The sequence below is a fragment of the Barbus barbus genome, assembly GCF_936440315.1.
Source record: "Barbus barbus genome assembly, chromosome: 7".
Taxonomy (NCBI): Eukaryota; Metazoa; Chordata; class Actinopteri; order Cypriniformes; family Cyprinidae; genus Barbus; species Barbus barbus.
The window spans coordinates 3,123,372-3,143,698 of record NC_136735.1 but is presented as its reverse complement, the minus strand read 5'-3'; the positions used below and the strand labels follow the sequence as shown (position 1 = coordinate 3,143,698).

The 20,327-nt window shown below is 38.0% G+C and overlaps 2 protein-coding genes across 3 annotated transcripts; both read left to right on the top strand.

The window, feature by feature from the left end:
• The first annotated feature begins 686 nt into the window (after positions 1–686).
• On the top strand, positions 687–6,175 carry LOC306872119 (polymeric immunoglobulin receptor-like). Of its 2 annotated transcripts, XM_079420525.1 has the most exons (5): positions 687–843; positions 994–1,332; positions 2,218–2,535; positions 2,626–2,955; positions 5,693–6,175. In XM_079420525.1, exons 1-5 carry the CDS (start codon positions 804–806, stop codon positions 5,833–5,835), a joined length of 1,170 nt encoding a protein of 389 aa, XP_079276651.1. In that variant the 5' UTR covers positions 687–803; the 3' UTR covers positions 5,836–6,175. The 2 variants fall into 2 exon arrangements, with proteins under 2 accessions (XP_079276651.1, XP_079276652.1); XM_079420526.1 differs by lacking the exon at positions 2,218–2,535 and having other exon boundaries at positions 5,693–6,169.
• Positions 6,176–10,995: 4,820 nt separating this feature from the next.
• LOC306872270 (uncharacterized protein) lies at positions 10,996–19,200 on the top strand (the record flags this gene model as incomplete). Its single annotated transcript, XM_079420768.1, has 8 exons — positions 10,996–11,035; positions 11,186–11,524; positions 15,202–15,519; positions 15,610–15,930; positions 17,256–17,486; positions 17,948–18,043; positions 18,260–18,303; positions 18,394–19,200. 8 exons carry the CDS (start codon positions 10,996–10,998, stop codon positions 18,733–18,735), a joined length of 1,731 nt encoding a protein of 576 aa, XP_079276894.1. The 3' UTR covers positions 18,736–19,200.
• Positions 19,201–20,327: the final 1,127 nt, after the last annotated feature.

The window sequence follows — 20,327 nt, the reverse complement described above, 5'->3', positions numbered from 1 at the left end:
GTATTTTCAATAACTAATGTAAACAAAGATTAGTAAATACAATAACAATTGTATTGCTCATGGTTATAGTTCATGTTAGTTAATACATTACTGTTTAATGAACCTTATTGTAAAGTGTTACCATTAATTTTAATAACATCTTAAGGCATGACACTTGCTGAGAATATTTAACTTTTATTTAAATGTTAATAATACATGTAACAGTAAAGCATATACTGAAATTAAAATAAAAAACGACCATAAATAACTTGTAAGTGGTAAATGACCAATACACATGAATAGAAATAACTTAAACTTAAGTTGTAAATAAACTATATTTGTTGACATTGCGACTGCAATGAAGTCAAAAGCAGTAATTGGATTCTTGCTTGGAAATGTACATAAAATGAAATGTTTTCCAAAGATTAACAAATTTACAATGTATTGTTTAATACTATATAAATTTACCAGGTATAAGTAATTAACGGGTTCACAGGTTTGTTTTATATAATTATGTATTGCTACCAATTATGTTTCAACCGCATTTCCTGTTTACCGCGGCGTCGACGTCATTACTTTGCCACTAACCAATGAGAAGCATTGTGGGCGGGGCGACACGTGCAGCCCCGCCCCAGGTGCAGCCCCGCCTCGATCTGCAGGCTGCAGCCGGGTGTACTTGGAGGAAGTGGGTGTCTGTCACATTCATCAGTTCATGTTAAACGTGTGACCAGGAAAGAAACACTCAAACTCAGCTGAACACATCGAGAGCTTCAGAAGAACTGGATCTACTAACAACAGAGAAGATCACTGAATAAGAGAGAAGAATGAAGATCATCTGGACTTTCTCTCTGCTGATGATTCCTGGTGAGAAACTGAACTCACAGTAAATCACTAAAACACCACAGAGACTTTAACTTTAGTTCATGTTGTTGAGTTGATGAAAAAATGAATGTTAAAGTTCATCCTCATTCTCATATAAATATATTAAAGTGTTTTAATGCTGGTTTGTTGTAGGTGTGTTGAGCTCCATCAGTGTGACAGGATATTCAGGAGGAGGAGTCAGCATCACATACAGATATGATAGAAGATATACAGACAATGAGAAGTATTTTTGTAGAGGAAAGAAGTCAGCTACACTACAGACTGGATGGTGTTCTGACCTCATCAAGACTAAAGAGAAAGATAAATGGGTTGATTCTGGGAGATTCTCTCTGTATGACGACACAAGAGCAGCAGTTTTCACTGTGACCTTCAGAGATCTGAATGAATGGGATTCTGGGACGTACTACTGTGCAGTTGAGAGAGCTATCATTACAGATTTCTTCACTGAAGTGGAGCTGAACGTTTTAACAGGTGAGTAACTGAGACCCTCAAACCTGTGATGATCTCCACAACATCAGCTCACTCAACACTGACTGTTATTACTGTGGTTTGTAGGGTACTTGCTTTACTTGTTTGGATATAAGTATCGCTTTTGTTTTATTCTTCCTCTTTCCTACAACTTGTTACACTTCTGTTTCAGTTTTTAGTGCTTGGCTCAGTGTCAGTGTCTGTATAGGTTGTTTATTCACTTTTAGTTTTATTTAATTTTAGTTATTTTAGTTCATACTATATGGAAATTAAATAATATATAAATATATAATTAATTTGTATATGTATGTATATGTGTGTGGCTGTACATACACATGTAGTTGTTTTTTGGTGTTTGGCTTAGTGTTATGTTAGAAGCATTATTATACTCATACCTTTTGTTGTTTTAATATTGTTTTTAGCTTATTTTTTTGTTTTCATTTAAATGTTTAGTATTGAAATGTTGTTGTATGCATTTGTCAATTTTATTTAATTTCTTTGTTTTCTTAAATGTGTGGATATAGTATTTACAGAATTTTGACTTTGTTTTAGTTACTTTTTTCTTATTTGTAAGTCACTTTGGATAAAAGAGTCTGCTAAATTACTAAAAGTAATAAAAACACCAGAAAATCAAAAACCAAGGCAAATATAATATATTTTATCTTCCAGTACAGCATTTTCACTTATAAAATGTGTATGCAATCAGATGTTTTGATTAAGTACTAATTAAAAGCTAAGGAGCAAATACATGAACACCGTGATAAAGAGGGAGAGATTGTGTGTGTGTGGGTGGGTGGGTCTCACTGTGTCAATGAAAGAAGATGTCATTCTTCATAAAAAAAACATTATCATCATCCTCACACTGATATCTGAGTTTGTGTTCAGCAGGTCAAAAGATCAGTGCTATGAGAGGATATTCAGGAGGAAACGTCATTATAAACTACAAATATAAGATACAGTACAAGAACCATGAGAAATATGTCTGTAAAACTGGAGCAGATCAGTGTTTAACTCTAATAAACACAGACAGAGCAGCAGAATGGACACATGTCGGTCGATTCTCTGTTCATGATGACAGATCTGCTCGTCTCTTACGTGTGTTTATCAGAGAACTGAATGTTATCGATTCTGGAGAATATAAGATTATAGTCAGAGTTTCTGAAGAATACAGTTTCTTCTCTGAGTTTCACCTGAACATCACAGACAGTGAGCTGCTTTCATTCACTCATGCATTTGTTTCTGTGGTGAACTGATGAATCTGTGGTTTAATGTGAACTTGATTTGACTCTCAAACAGCTGATTGTTGTGAGAAGAGCATCAGTCTATCAGCTGCTGCAGGAGCATCTGTGAACATCAGCTGCAGATACCCACAATCCCACAGTGCTGATGTGAAGTTTGTCTGCAGGAGATCTGGATCTGATCTCTGTGCTGAAGAGACGTCTGTGGAGGAGAGCAGAAGATGGAGCGCTGAGGGACAGATCCAGCTGTATGATGACAGAGAGCAGCAGCTCCTGACGGGAACCATCAGTCATGTGACTCGACAACATTCAGCTGAATACTGGTGTGGAGTTCAGTCTGATCAAGGACACAAGAGCTTCATCACACGAGTCCTCCTCAGCGTTACAGGTACAGATGGCTTTCTCACTCATATTCATCAGAATGCAATTAATAATCAAAGCTAGCTTCCATTCAGCAGATCACAGTGTGTCTTGAATCATGTTTCCTGACTGTTCAAAGAAACTGATCAGTGATGTTTGTAAGAGACCAGGTTCTGTTCATACAGGTTTACCAGAAGGTTAATTTTAGATGTTCTGTGTGTTTTAACAGAGCAAAACCACAATCCACAGTTAAAAAGAGGACATTTCCTTAAAATAAAACATTGATTAATGAAGTCTCTGCAGGTAAAAGGGCAGTTTTGTGTGGAATAATGTTGCTGTTCTGCTCAATGAGAAACTGCTCACAGAGTAAAGCAGAGGACAGTGTTTGTGTGTTTTATTCTTCATTTCAGTCTTTAAAGGTATGCATTTTTTCAAAAACGCTTCAGAAAACTGAGTAGGGCCAGTACCAAAACAAACTTGTAGTCAATCAGCAGTAAGGGGCGTTTCGAGGAGAGAGCGCTCAGTGCACAGGACGGACGTTAGCCGAGCCGAGCGATGACAGAAAGATAGAGGTGACGGATAAAAAAAACAAAATAGGAAAATGTCTTGGAACAAAAGAAGGCTTACACCATGTCTACACCAGACGCATCAGGTCTGTCTACACTGGACGAGACGACGCAACCATTGAAAATCATTTGAAATTTGTGTCAATATGTCATAAATAGAAAGCGGGATCAGTTTACTGTCAGGGATTTGTCGTGTCCCATCCAGTGTAGGCAGCATCACTGATTATAATGAGTTCTATAGTATTGTGTCGCGCTGCTCGCGTCTGGTGTAGACACGGTGTTACGATAAGGTATGAAGAAGGACCCGTGTAAATATCGGATCAGCTTTCCAGCGCTGGAGAGAACTCAAGGAGCAGGAAGGCCTGATCAGATGCCGAGGTTGCTTTGTTTCTTCTTGATAAGTAACATTGGTTTTGTGTTATTTCACAGAACTAATCATTGCCGTACGTATGTGTGGGGTGGAGCTATCAAAATAGGGGCAAGACCCTTTTGGGGTAGGGGTGTGTTTGATTTGGTGATTTGAAATGTCAACATTGGCTACCAGAAATCACTTACCCCACCTTTAAATTACTTCTAAATATTGTTATATATAGTTATTTCATTTCATACTCCTATCCCAACTTATATTGTCCATGTCAGTATTGCAAATAGCTGTTTTTATTATTTATATACTGTATTATAAGCTATATAAGTTACAGCAGTGTGTAAAAGCAGGACGTGAAGTTTTGTTCTGCATGTGGTAATTGCATATTTCTACAGTGTTTGGTGTTGCACCATTAGTTGGTCATTTAGACACAGTATCGCTGTAGTTGTTTAACTTGATCAAGTATGCTCATCTGGATACAGTATTGGTGCAGTTTTTAGCACATTTCACCAGTCTTGTACTGTAGGGCTGTGTATTGGCAAGAATCTGGCGATACGATACGTATCATGAAACAGGGGTTGTGATACGATATATTGCGATACATTGCGATACTGTAAGCAAGGCGATATATTGGGATATTTCTTATTTTAGGAATAGGATATATATTTAGGAAAGCTGTCATTAAGAACACACCTTAGCAATAAATAAATAAATAAAAATTGTTTAACCAGAACACACTGGGATCTGCATTTGCAATAATCAGTCCCTATAACATTTAACATTATTGAACCACTTTTTATTCAGTACGAGTCAAGGGGGGGCAATTATAGTGCTTGCAGGATTCTTTAGTTAAATTTATGTATAAAATGTAATTTATAAAAAAAAAAAAAAACATAGCTATATATTTTTAGACCCTGCTTTAAAGGTTCACAGTTTAAGTTTACAATTGTAACATACAATATCATAACATTTAATATCAATGAAAAATAAAGTGCTTGCAGGATTCCTAAAGAAAACAAAACAATGTAAAACAATAAAATAAATACAGATGTTGAACATTCTCAGAACCTTCACAGGTTTTTCAGTTTGTATTTATGTCCCGCGTGGAATCGCCGAGACGCGACGCGAGCACTGCCCCAACTGCAGCGACACTACCGCCCGACGCGCCCCGCTCAAAGACTCTTCAACACGGGACGCGGCAAGCGGCGGAACCGAGGTTGCACTCACGCCGCGGTCCCTGCGCAGACATTACCACAAAAGCCCAAATGGCGCCACACTTCAGCTTTGTACATCGAAACGAGAGCTGGAACAATTCTTTCATCCTTCATTACTGGCAGCGAGCTATATTAACGCTAACATTAGTGGAGTGCCCTGATGCTAGTATTTCCTGTCACTGTTTAAGTTCAGAGATGAAGACTGATATCTAGCGGTCAGGATATGAACTCGAAACGAAACGCATACTGCCATGAACACTTTGATGTTTTAAAATATCATATTCTGTTTTTGAGAATCGATACAGTATCGCCAAACAAAATATCGCGATACTCACGTGTATCGATATTTTCTTACACCCCTATTGTAGCCTACTGTAGCGAAGAAGCTGCAGTTAAAGATGCTCATCCTGTAACGTGCTATGAACTGTTTTATTCACTGAGAAACCACAGGCTTCAGATACACAAACGCAAACAAACAGGGTGTTTCTATATCAGCAAACATGAATTCTGGGTAGAGAGTGTATGAATGACATCAGTAACACTTATATTTACCATGAGATGTCAAGATCTGTGTGTGAAAAACAACCTTTAGAATTTTTTTTTTTTTTTTTTCATATGCAGATGTTCCTGAAACAACAACAACATCATCATCATCATCATCATCACCACCATCATCATCATCACCATCATCTTCATCATTATCATCTTCACCATCATCTTCATCAGTGGAGTCTCCACAGCAGAGAATGTGTGTCAGGAACTGATTCATTTAAAGGAGTCTGAGATGTTCAGTATTCAGCGTCTGAAACAAACACTGATCATAATGACACTCGTACTGTGTGAACAGATCATGTTTAGCAAATTAACCTTGACTGTAATGTCAGAGGAAAACCATTTCCTCCAGATGAGTCCGATTGTTTCTTCTGATGCATAAACATATTAAGTAGTTTTTGTTGTTGTTTTCTTGCTTTCCACAGTCTGTCACTTGTGTTTTTCAGGCTTTAGACATTAATGTGTGATTTTCTTTAAAGCTGTTTTGAAACCGCATTGGATGTGGAAAGTGATATGCAAATAAAAATAACTCTTTTAACGACTCTTACTTACAGTGATCTCTGTCTTTTAGTCTGTATTTTATTTGTCACTGGTGTAATAAACACAATCACAAAATACTGTTTTCTGACAAGTTGTAAACACTGCCAGACAGATAATAATAAACTCACAGCATTGATTGAGTCAATGTTATCATGTGGAGCTCCGACAGACTGAACAAATAATCCACTTATACTGTCAGGTTCCAGAGTTTTAAGATGTATTTCATTCATTCATTCATTTTATTAATTAATTTGTTTGTTTGTTGGCAGCTTGACCACATATGTTTATATTCTGTATAGTATCTGGAGAATCTATTAGTGATCACAATCTCTAAAATAAAAAAGAATAAATCATATACTATAAATCAGCACACAGCAAAAGATACATGATGCCTCAGTTTAATGAGAGCTGCTGCTGTTTGCATGTTTGGCTCTAAAATCAATGTGATGCACTCAGAGGTGGATAGTCCAGGGGTCAGAAAGTAAAAGTCCTGCCATATATTTATTCCATCCATGAACTCAGCAGCTGATTTCACCAGAGGAGGAACCAAGACATTCCTTTCAAGTCACAAGTCAAATCCAAAGTCCTCAAAAAATTAAAGATAATGAGATTTAGATATTTATCATACGATCCTCAGTGGTGACAATTAATCATACTTTATTGCATGATGGGAGTTTTTCATGTATCACAGCAGGAAGCATTTTGTTGATTGTCACCATTGTTGAGATTCATATGGTCATTTTTTTTTAGATGTGTTATATGTATACTGTAATCACTAGATCAACCCTTTGCTTGCATGCTGCAGTGTCTCAGGGCTGATTATGCAAAATCTAAACATATAAAGAAAACAAAAGTTAGTTCATATAAAATCGAATCAACACATAGAAACTATTTGATCACTGTAGAGCACTGATCTCTCTGCTTTACAGCACCACATGCATTGTTACAGAGAGAGATCGAAGACAGAAGTCAAGGGTCAAGAGCCCAACTAAAGCAAACACTGATCTCCATGATGGTGGCATCATTTTAACCAATAAAACATCAACATCTGATCCTCTGTAATTCTCAATAACAGCAGGTGTTCATCACTAATGCACAATCGTCATTTAATTAGTCAATTATATCATTAACTTTAACTCTTTGAGGACTTGGGATTTGACTTGAGACTTGCTTGTAACTTGAAAGGAATGTCTTGGTTCCTCCTCTGGTGAAATCAGCTGCTGAGTTCAGGGGTGGAATAAACATATGGCAGGACTTTTACTTTCTGACCCCTGGACTATCCACCTCTGGATGCACTCAAAAAAGACTTACTCTTAAAACAATTAAAAGCATTAAATGTTATCATTCTGAGAAATAAGATTTTGAAATGATAGAATAATTCTTTTATATTCTCTGTATGATGCTTTTTATAATGAGTTGCAGCTGCATGTGAAATGTTAAGTAATAGTTTCACTTTTCTCTGTATTAACGTTCTCCCCCTCTCTCTCTCTCTCTCTCTCTCCCTCTCTCTCTCTCTCTCTCAATTCATATTGCTTTATTGGCATGTGGTCCTCTTTCTATGGCCAGCTGGTGGTCACTCAGTCTGTACTTCATCAGTAAATGTCTGTGAGTTATATTCCTGACTGAGACCAGATAGTCAGCCAGATATTGAGTGCTTTGTTAGTCAGATCTGACACCATCCCAGGTGGCAAACTTATGTGGGGCCCAGATGGGTGGCACCTGACCTATCTAACTGGAGCCAGCCAGTTTTGTCCTCGGTTTCCATGAGGGCCCCAGATGGGTCAGCCCAGATGAAACAATGAAATGAACACAGCTCAGTATGCATACTACAGAGTGTTAAAAATAAGACCGAAGCAGCACTGCAGTTCATTAGATAATTAAGTGATTAATCTAGAACTGATTGAGCATTAGTGACGAACACCTGCTTGAACCCCAAAAAACCCAAAACAAAACAACTTTTTGTAAATAAAATAAATATTAATATAAAACAAAACAACAAAGTAATAGTAATAATAGAGCAAGTAAAAAGGTAGTCAAATTGATTAAAATAAATAATTGTAAATAATGACTAAAAATAATAATAGTAAAAATAATAACAACAATCAATAAAAATAATCACAATGATTATTATCATTGCGATTATTTTTATTATCGATTGTTGTTGTGTTGTAATCAATCATTGTAGATTTCATTTGAGTGTTTTGTTGCAGAGAAGGCCTAGCAGTCGTTTAATTTCTCCCACATCACTAATGGAAAGTTCCTGAAATGGAAAGGGGGGAAGTCGTGGCCTAATGGTTAGAGAGTCGGACTTGTAATCCAAAGGTTGCGGGTTCGAGTCCCCGGCCGGCAGGAATTGTAGGTGGGGGGAGTGAATGTACAGCGCTCTCTCCACCCTCAATACCACGACTGAGGTGCAAGGCACCGAACCCCCAACTGCTCCCCGGGCGCCTAAATGTGTGTGTTCACGGTGTGTGTGTTCACTGCTGTGTGTGTGCACGTTATGGGTTAAATGCAGAGCACGAATTCCGAGTATGGGTCACTCATACTTGGCTGAATGTCACTTCACTGAGCCGCTGTTGCTGAGGGTGTCTGCTGTGATAGTACCTGGCCGTAGCTTGGTCTCTGCTGGGACGGGCCTTCAGTGTACGGCTGTCTGGGTTGTTTGTGAAGGTCTTGTGGTCTTGAGCGAGATGAAGGTCTAGATGGCTCAAACGGTGGCGTTCTCACATTTCTTTTTGCTCCCTTATAGCCGGTTGGGGGGAAGCGTCCAAGGGCAACATCTTTGATAGTTTTGGCAAAAATCCTGACTCAGGTGGAGCCCGTCATACAGGTGCCATGGTTTTATAGGACTATGATGGACTAAGTGCACTTTGTGCAAATTGGAACAGGAGTGACAGACCTCTTCGTTCATCTTATCAATCACAGAGGGTGGGACGTCGAGCCGTGGGAGAAAGATGGAGACCAGTACACGTGAACTGGGGAATGGTTATTCACTCCCCCACCAACAATCCCTGCCAGTCCTGAGACTCGAACCCGCAACCTTTGGGTTACAAGTCTGACTCTCTAACCATTAGGCCACAACTTCACCCTCAATCAGTCCCTGAGATCATCACTAGTGAGCAGTTCATGAACACGTTTTGTGTTTCTGCATTGGAGTGCTAGAAGCCGCTGTCTGGGGAAGAGTTTCTTGGGTTCAATGTTCTTTCCTATTGAGTCCATCAGAAGAACTACTGAGGCCTGAGTCACTGGTGTTCTGTGGGACAGCGGCGCTGTGTGAGTGCGCTCCTGGCCGCACTGTGTCTGGAGCTGTGGGACGTCACTTCATGATGGAGTTGGGAACTACTCTCAGTGCAGTTGTTGCTGGGAGATTCACTGTCTCTGTTTTTCGGCTGTAAACACATGGCAGTCTGTTCTTTCAGCTTTTCTTTTAACTCGTGGATGTTTTTTTGTGAACTTTCTTTCTCTCTGTATTGAGTCCTCTTTCATTTTTGACATTTCAGCCATTAACATTTTGACGTTGTGCAAATCCATAATTTCATTTTTAAGATTATTGATGGTTAAATCATCTGGGCGGCTCATGATTAGCTGCTTTAATTCTGACACCTCCACCTCTAGAAGAGCCATTTTCTCAGCAAGACACCGGAGATAACTGGACGCATGTGTGGCCTGCTCAGTCATCGGTTCATCAGATGGGACCGGAGATGTGCTGACTGGAGAGAAGAGCAGCAGTTCATTCTCATCTTCAGATTATTCCTCTTTAACACTGCAAGGTGTTTCCTCCTCAACTGTCTGCTTTAAAAGGGGAAATTATTTTTCAGAAGCTTTGAGACTAGCTTCATTCCCTTGAATTAAAAATTAAGACCATTCCACTGTTGTACAGATTGATGGTTTGGAAATGGGAAGAGTCGTCAGCTGATTCAAAAATGCAGATCTGACTTCCTTTACAGCTTCCCTTCTTCTTAGTGTAGGGGAAATGTTCATTAATAACTCTTTACCATATGAGGTTCCTCTCTGTATAGAAGATCAAGTTTGTCCTCTTTTCTTGAGATGTCATATCAACATAAAGAGATTCAGGATGTCCATGTAACAGTGTTAGTTTAAAGGCTTTTCTTTTGTCTCCTTTAATGTCTGCAGGATAAACGATCTCCACGCCAACCGCTGAATACTTCTGTTATTGACAGTTGATATTTATATGATGCTGGTAATTGAAAATAATATATATAATATATATTTATATTCAAATGAGCATGACTGTGTAACATATCACAATATTGCCAAAGCAATAAGTATATTATACAAACATACAGATAAATAAAAAAGAGGAAAAAATAAACACATATACATGTCCAACTTATCACAATGAGAATAATAATAATAACTAAAATGACTAAGTAAATTGCAAAGAGTTAGTGTAAATGGTAAAGAGGGTCCAGCCTTTGTCCCTGTTTTGATGGCAGGAGTACACATATATTAGCGCTGCTAATATATACGAGAGTTTATCTGTGTTGCTCGTTTGCTGGAATTCAGGTGACACTAGCGCTATTTGTTTGAAATAGGCATCTCTGATGTGTTTATATTTGCTGCACTGTGTGAGGAAGTCTCTCTCTCTCTCTCTCTCTCTCTCTCTCTCTCTCTCTCTCTCTCTCTCTCTCTCTCTCTTTCTCTCTCTCTCTCTCTCTGTCTCAGAGGAAGTGGGTGTCTCTGTCACATTCATCAGTTCTTGTTAAACATGTAACCAGGAAAGAAACACTCAAACTCATCTGAACACATCGAGAGCTTCAGATGAACTGGATCTACTAACAACAGAGAAGATCACTGAATAAGAGAGAAGAATGAAGATCATCTGGACTTTCTCTCTGCTGATGATTCCTGGTGAGAAACTGAACTCACAGTAAATCACTAAAACACCACAGAGACTTTAACTTTAGTTCATGTTGTTGAGTTGATGAAAAAATGAATGTTAAAGTTCATCCTCATTCTCATATAAATATATTGAAGTGTTTTAATGCTGGTTTGTTGTAGGTGTGTTGAGCTCCATCAGTGTGACAGGATATTCAGGAGGAGGAGTCAGCATCACATACAGATATGATAGAAGATATACAGACAATGAGAAGTATTTTTGTAGAGGAAAGAAGTCAGCTACACTACAGACTGGATGGTGTTCTGACCTCATCAAGACTGAAGAGAAAGATAAATGGGTTGATTCTGGAAGATTCTCTCTGTATGACGACACAAGAGCAGCAGTTTTCACTGTGACCTTCAGAGATCTGAATGAATGGGATTCTGGGACGTACTACTGTGCTGTTGATAGAGCTATCATTACAGATTCCTACACTGAAGTGAAGCTGAACGTTTTAACAGGTGAGTAACTGAGACCCTCAAACCTGTGATGATCTCCACAACATCAGCTCACTCAACACTGACTGTAATTACTGTGGTTTGTAGGGTACATGTGATCCAATAAAAACACCAGAAAATCAACAACAAAGCATCATATCATCATCTGCTAAATACAAATCTGTTCGCTGGCTCTGAGCCAGAGCGTGTTTACAGCACTGTGCATTATAACCAATCACACACGATGCTGTTGAGCTTATAACCAATCACACACGATGCTGTTGAGCTTATGAATGCAGTGACCAATCAGAGACGTTCAGATGAGTCATCGCTAAAATGCTCGCTGACTGAATACCTCTCTCTGGCGAATTCTCTCGTTAAACAACAGTGCAAATATGTGTACGAATCTGTAAGATATTCATTTCATAGTGTAAACAGCTTCAGTGATTTTGATGGGAGTGTTTTTTTATGTTTAGTAGACTATAACTTGCAGTGTTTTTATTCACTTTATCTTCCAATGTTAAATTCACATTAAATATGAAGTCAGTCGTATTAATAATATGTTATGGTATGACACCCATAAACAGACAGGTTTTTATGCATAGTTAATTGATTACATTATTAGGTTACTTTGAGCCACTATTTTCACCCACTATCAACATAATCTATGAAGGTGAGAATCAAGACATTTCATGATATAGTTAATGCGTTTGGGAATGTGTCGAATAAAAAGGAAAAAATAAATAAAGCATAAGTGCTTTCAAAAATGAGTAGCCCCAGAGTGCAGTCTGGACGAAGGGGCGGGGCGACACGTGTCGCTCCGCCCACCCCCAATTTCATTGGCTTATGATACAGCGGAGCTTATTGGTGTGTAGACGCTTGAGCATGATCATTATTTTATATACGTTTTTATGAATGATCGACGCTGTTTGGCTGTACTACAGAAATATTAAGTGCTAACAACAGCGATTTTAGTTAGAATCAATTAGCAAATGTGTTTTATTTGTATTTTCCGAGTATTCGGGCAGAACAGTTTAATATGAGCGGCTCACGAATTAAGTCTTCAGAACAAATTCTTAATTCGTGGCCATGATATAGTCGTAATGGCACGTTAAATTAACTCATATATTATTGCACTTTTCACAGTACACGAAGCAGACATACTTAAACATTGAGCAGTTTTAGCTGGGCGATGCTGATCAAAATGATCCACTGTTTGAGATTTAGCTGTTTTGTATAATTAATATTTACATGTAGCCTATATTCTTTATTTTAGGATCGATGGATAAGCACAAACTTCATTCATTGTAGTTCAGGAAGACATAGGACAAACCCGCAAATGGTTTTAATTTAAAGAACAACACTGCGGTGACAAATAAGACAATAATACCAAATAGCCCATCAGCGTGAACTGGGGTATGATGTGTGGATAATGGGAATAAAAACCTTGCTGAAACACACACTCATTTATTTATTTATTTGCATATATGCCTAAATGTTTTTGTTTACTAAAAGAGCTGTTATTAAATCTGACCTACAGCAAATATTATTATTAATGTGCTTTTGTGCGTATTTAAACATTTTTATTTATACTTTTATATATAGACTATATGCACAAATTAAATTACTGGTTGTGTGGTTCAATCCTTTAAAAAGAACCAATCACTGAACTATATTAGGCCTACAGATGTTAGATTTTTAGTAGCTATATAGTCTTTAATAAATAAATAAAAATATTAATCACAGAGAAGGTCTTTTATTAAAAGTGCTCACGCACCTTTTGCACAGATTCACAGCGCCGAGTTATTTAATATTTGATATTTACGCAGGTCTATATGGCTACAATGATCGAGTGTTAATAACCGAATCTAAACTCATCCCGTCCACAGATTAACACGCACACACACACAATGAGGGTGTGGATACAGAAATTATCGGATTTTTAATATTTGATGTCACGGACACTTATTTACTATGAGATAGGAAATTTTAAAAAACTGTAAGAGAATCGATATATGTTCAAATATTTTATTGAGATATAAACAAGGAAACATTGAGTTTCTCATGAAAATATTTATTTGCACTTTATATCCTACAAGTTTGTGACGCATTGAGCAACATAGGCTAACTCATCTCTATAAAAAAGAAAAAAAAAAACGGTTGTGCTTTAAAACATATAATTTAAAACATATTCGCGTTATATAAGAAATTATATTCGTGTTTGTCCATGTCTAAAATACAGTAAATTATCACCATTTGCGTATAAAATCCCTGATCAGTGCTGATCCGTGGCCTTCCGATCCTCAAGGAAATATGAATGAAGCGCTACAACCTGAAGAACCCGGAGGTGCTGTCATCAAAAGTTTATTTTTAAATAATGACTTCATCTGACTAAAATTACTATGGTTACTAAACAGATAATAATTAAAGCCTATGATTCTAGAGTTAGCACATATTTCTGTAGTATGTCCAAATCAATTTTACAAAATTGTACACAAAGGAATGCGCATGCTCGGGTCTACACCAATAAGGCTTGCCGTGTTATAAACCAATGAAATTGGGGGTGGGCAGACATATTGGTCAGAGCGACACGTGTAGCCCCGCCCAATATGTCGCCCCGCCCCATCGTCCAGACTGCACTCTGGAGTACTTGTCAAAAATAATGAGTGCATGACTATGAAGGTAAATTGACGTCATAAAGATTTGCATGCGCAGGGTAAGAGTTGTGGAAGAGTACATAAGACGGTAAGCGTAAATTAAATTTGCATGCGCAAGAGAAGCTTTGCAAAGGTGTAAATCGCGTTTCAAGCGCAAGAAAAAATGATTTGCAGCATTTTACTGTTACTTGTAAGTGTAATTCATGTATTGTGAAACTGCAGCTTCATGCTAGCGCAAAATAAATATGATCTGCATTCTTATGACTTTCATTTTTCCACGCTTACACTTTTGGCACGGTTTTTCCGCCAAAATACGGTCAAAAGCACTGCAAGCCTGTGAACAGTGATTTGCAAGCGAGAACAACAGTTTAAAGAACGGCAAAACGGATTGACTGCGTAAAATCAATCTGTATGTGTAAAAATACAGACTGTCAAATGTCTAAATGACTTGTTGTGTATGTAGGGCAAAAAGTTCCTGAAATAATCCGATATGTACAGCTCCGTCTTTCTTTTCTCTGCACTCACAGTTTTGGCACGATTCTCTCACTAACTGAGATTTGCAAGCATGAGGGGGAGGACGGGGCCACCTTGTAGCCAATCAAATGAGGCTCTCGCTGACTCTCCATTTACTCTAATCTGATTGGTTCAAAGAAACACATCACTCGCCAAGACATTTATCTTCATTTAGTTCGGGAGCAAATCTTTATGACGTCAATTTACCTTCATACATGACGCCTCTGCTCAACACTGACTGTAATTGCTGCAGCTCGTAGGCCACATGTGATCCAATAAAACATTTTATCTCACAGTATAGGATTTACACTGAAAATGAGTAAGCAAACAGATGTTTTAAATATGTTATAAATATATGAACACAGTGATAAAGAGGGAGAGATCGTGTGTGTGTGAGTGTGTGTGTGTGTGTGTGTGTGTGTGTGAGTGTGTGTGTGTGTGTGGGGGGGGGGTCTCTCACTGTGTCAATGAAAGAAGATGAAGTGCAATTCTTCATCAAGAACATCATCATCATGAGTTTGTGTTCAGCAGGTCAAAAGATCAGTGCTGTGAGAGGATATTCAGGAGGAAACATCATTATAAACTACAAATATAAGATACAGTACAAGAACCATGAGAAATACGTCTGTAAAACTGGAGCAGATCAGTGTTTAACTCTAATAAACACAGACAGAGCAGCAGAATGGACACATGTCGGTCGATTCTCTGTTCATGATGACAGATCTGCTCGTCTCTTACGTGTGTTTATCAGAGAACTGAATGTGATCGATTCTGGAGAATATAAGATTATAGTCAGAGTTTCTGAAGAATACAGTTTCTTCTCTGAATTTCACCTGAATATCAGAGACAGTGAGCTGCTTTCATTCACTCATGCATTTGTTTCTGTGGTGAACTGATGAATCTGTGGTTTAATGTGAACTTGATTTGACTCTCAAACAGCTGATTGTTGTGAGAAGAGCATCAGTCTATCAGCTGCTGCAGGAGCATCTGTGAACATCAGCTGCAGATACCCACAATCCCACAGTGCTGATGTGAAGTTTGTCTGCAGGAGATCTGGATCTGATCTCTGTGCTGAAGAGACGTCTGTGGAGGAGAGCAGAAGATGGGGACAGATCCAGCTGTATGATGACAGAGAGCAGCAGCTCCTGACGGGAACCATCAGTCATGTGACTCGACAACATTCAGCTGAATACTGGTGTGGAGTTCAGTCTGATCAAGGAAACAAGAGCTTCATCACACGAGTCCTCCTCAGCGTTACAGGTACAGATGACTTTCTCTCTCATATTCACCAGAATGCAATTAATAATCAAAGCTAGCTTCCATTCAGCAGATCACAGTGTGTCTTACTTACTTACTTACGTTTGTCATTTAGCAGACGCTTTTGTCCAAAGCGACTTACAAATAAGAAAAAGTAACTAAAACTAAATGTCACAACTCTATAAATACTATATACCCATATATTTAAGAAAATAAAGAAATTAAATAAAATTGACACATGCATATAACAACATTTCAATAATAAACATATAAATGAAAAAAACTCAAATAAAAAGCGATACTACTATCCCTTGCCGGTGTCCCTGCCCGGTGGAGTCGCACGGTAGAGTTGATGGTCTTTACACTCTTCGGTCTTCACACTAGGAGGGCTTCACACGATGACTGCCGCGACCGCTGCCGCGGTATAATAACCTTTTTTATACCAATCCAACAAATCACCATTTCAATTCAGCTGAACCCACTTTCCTGTTTATCAACTACAAATGGCCAAGCAAGTGCACACACTGACAAGATACGCCATACAGTGAGTGTCTTGAATCATGTTTCCTGACTGTTCAAAGATGTTTGTAACATACCTGATTCTGTTCACACAGGTTTACCAGAAGGTTCATTTTAGATGTTCTGTCTGTTTAACAGAGCAAAACCACAGTTAAAAAGAGGAAGTTTCCTTATAATTGCTCATGACTGCAGTCAAAAGTGCAGTTTTGTGTAGAATAATGTCGCTGTTCTGCTCAGTGAGAAACTGCACACAGAGTTTGGACAGTGTTTGTGTGTTTTATTCTTTATTTCATTCTTTAAATGTCCAGTACCTGCAGATATGGACTCAGTTTGAAAGCAGCAGCAGTTTGTAGTTTTCTGTTTTGGTGTTACTGCAGTGTTTGGAGCTGCAGCATTAGTTGGTCATTTGGACACAGTATCGCTGTAGTTTTTAACTTGATCAAGTGTGCTCATCTGGATGCAGTATTAGTGCAGTTTTTAGCACTTCTGTGAGTCATTTAACCAGTCGTGTACTATAGTTCAGAAGCTACAGTTAAATATGCTCATCCAGTAACCTGCTATGAACTGTTGTATTCACACAGAAACCACAGGCTTCAGATACACAAACTCAAACAAACAGCTCGCGATTGTGTTTTCTGAGTGTCTCTGTATCAGCAAACTTGAATTCTGGGTAGTGAATGTGTGAATGACATCAGTAACACTTATATTTACCACGAGACATGTGATTCAAGATCTGAGTGTGGGGGGAAAAAATAAAAAATAAAATAAACATCTTTTAGAAATGCATTATTTGCATGTTTTATATGCAGATGTTCCAGAAACATCATCATCACCATCATCATCATCATCATCATCTGTTTCTTCATCATCATCATCATCATCATCTGTTTCTTCATCATCATCATCATCATCCGTTTCTTCTTCATCATCATCATCATCATCATCATCTTCATCATCTGTTTCTTCTTCCTCATCATCAGTCACATCTCCACTGATCACAAGAGTTTCCAATACACCTTCATCTAGTTTGACAGCAGCAGGTGCTGAGATACAAACATGTGATTCATGGAGGAGCTCAGACACCTCCAGTGGCCATGAGATGTTACTAAACATTTAAAACATTCAATTTTCAACTCGCAAATAAGTCATGAAATTTAATACTTTGAAATAGTTGATATGTAAAGTAATAATAATAACAATAATAGTAGTAGTAGTAGTATTACTTAATTATTGAAAATCAAGTTTGATATTATAAACCTATTTATTGAGATAAATTTGCATTTTGTAGACTGTCAAGAAAACAATTATTTCTTTCTTTTTTTATATTTTCCACATTTTTAACCTCAGGTTACATTCTTTTTAAATGGAGCCAGATTAGAGTGATTCTGTGCTCATAAAGTCTGTTTCGGACAAACTGAATGGTATAACAATCTGATCTGATCTGATATTCAGCTCAGAGTGATCAGACTGATTGATCTGATTGTTTCTCTTGTGTTTTCAGGTTCATCTCTGGTCATTCCTCTGGTTCTGGTTCTTCTGGTTCTGATCATCGTTTGCCTCCTATTTCTGTTTCTCTGTAAGAAGCATCAGTCTCGAGGTAGAGCTCCTTCTTAATGTCTTGAGATGCAGAAACTTCCTTTATACTGAGTTTAAATCAAAGATATGTTCAACTGTTTTCCCACTTTGAATCTGTCGCCACCTACAGGCTGCAACGAGACATGAGCAAAATACAGATATTTGATGATGTGTGAAAACAGACTTCAGTGCTGAAATGTGATATAATGTCATTAATTTAAGACTCTTGTTTTGGCAGGCGGTAAATCGTCATCTCAGACTGGAGCAAAACATGAAGAAGTGGTTCGTATAAAATAATATGTTGAATAAACTCTAAAGTCTCCCATAATGAAAGTCTTCAGAGCTGTAAATAATTTCTCCTTCTCTCTGCAGGTTTCTCACACTGGTTGTGATTATGAGGAGATAATAGACACTCACAAACAATTACCCACAAACCCCTCTGATTCTTCTAACACTGTTTATGCCACTGCTCAATTACCCACAAACCCCTCTGATTCTTCTAACACTGTTTATGCCACTGCTCAATTACCCACAAACCCCTCTGATTCTTCTAACACTGTTTATGCCACTGCTCAATTACCCACAAACCCCTCTGTTTCTTCTGACTGTGTTTACTCTACAGTTCAGGAAGCCACTGGTGACTCTCAGATCTTGATCACATCTGCTGAGGATCTGAATTACGCCGTGGTGAATTTCCAGAAGAAAGCAGTCTGACCTGTCAGTGTCAGATTGAGGAATAATCAGGATTACAGTGAATACGCTGCTGTCAATCATCTCACTGCCTGACCAGCCACAGCAGAGAATCTCAATGCTTTGATTTTGGGTTCAGGCTTCCATGATTGGCATTTTTGTTATTTCTGTGGTTCTCTTCTGCTGTATATTTAAGACTGTCGAAGTGAAGGATGTTTAAATGACAGTGCAGTGTTTTGTTCTGCAAATGACTGAAAGAAATCATCAGAAACCCTTGAGTTTTTGGTCAGCATTTGATGTAAATAAGCACTGAATATTTCAGAGACTAAAGTGTGAAATTAAAGCAGAATATGCAGCTGTTCTCAGTTTGGTTAACGTTAAACTTTTACACATGCAGCAACTATTGCTCTTTTTTTTCTCCTCAATGCTCATTTTAAAAGCTTCATAACCTAGAAAAGAAAATTTAATAAAGTCGTGAAAGAAGTCGTGATATTGTATGCAAACATGATATGAATGGACTATGGAAAGCTAAAGTGATCAAAAAGCACAACTTCTGTCCTCTGACTGAGGTGAAGTGTGAGAGTTATTTTGGTTATAGATTACCAGAGTACATCAATTAGAAAAAAAGATGTGCACAGATTAATATTTTATAATAACTACTGCAATGTTCCAGAAAAAAGAACAGTGAATTTTGATTTCACAGCTATTGAAATCAATCAGCAATGTGCTTATTTGGTCACCATGGTAACAGCTGCCATGTGCAAGTGTGTCCTCTAGATGTCACTGTCTATTTATAGTCTTATAGAAAATGCATGTTCAAAACCTGCACCAATCTATATAAATTAATATGCCAAAGATGTATTAATCTTTGTATACATATGCAATGTTATTTTGTTTGACTGAACACAATTTGTGATTGCATGAGGAAACTAAAACCTGTGATAAACAGCAAGGATATTTTAAATAATATAAACATATGTTTTTATATTTCTCTTTATTAGTCATTATATTTTGAGTAACTGCATCTAATCAACACAAAGCAAAGCAAAGAAAGATCCAACTCCTCCCACCTGCCTATACCTAAACCTACCCGTCTCCACCCCTAAACCTACCAATCTCCACCCCCTAGATGTGGATCCAACCACGCCCCCTGGATGTTGTGGACTGCAGTGAGCCCTACTTGCACAAACAGCTTGATTAGTTCCGGGTTTCATGAAGGCCCACCTTGTGTGTTGTGATTGGCCAGCAGCTTAGACGGCGTTTCAGTATTGCCCCGCCCCTTGCCAAACCAGCATGTTCGTCAATATTGCCATATCAATTCAAACCTCGAGATTATTGAACAAGAGGCACGCAGGGATATTGCAAGACATAATAAAGTGGAAACGTTAGTGTTGTTTTTTTTTTTTGCCTAAATCACGTTTTAGATATATGTCAACAACAGCTTAAAAATAACTGCATTGACTATGTACAGATAAGTGCAACGGTAATATGTTTATTGTGTGAATTGCAGTGAAACTGTTATACAGTTGAATTTATTTATACCATAGTCCCACAGACTTACACTATTTATGGCCGCATATAAATTATCTGCCAGCAGGAGGCGCTGTTGGAGCGGC

Bases quoted from the DNA above. Each gene is read 5' to 3' on its own strand.
- LOC306872119 (XM_079420525.1), top strand. From the start codon at position 804: ATGAAGATCATCTGGACTTTCTCTCTGCTGATGATTCCTG. The intron at 844-993 runs GTGAGAAACTGA...GGTTTGTTGTAG, and splicing joins CTCTCTGCTGATGATTCCTG to GTGTGTTGAGCTCCATCAGT. The intron at 2,536-2,625 runs GTGAGCTGCTTT...ACTCTCAAACAG, and splicing joins TCACCTGAACATCACAGACA to CTGATTGTTGTGAGAAGAGC.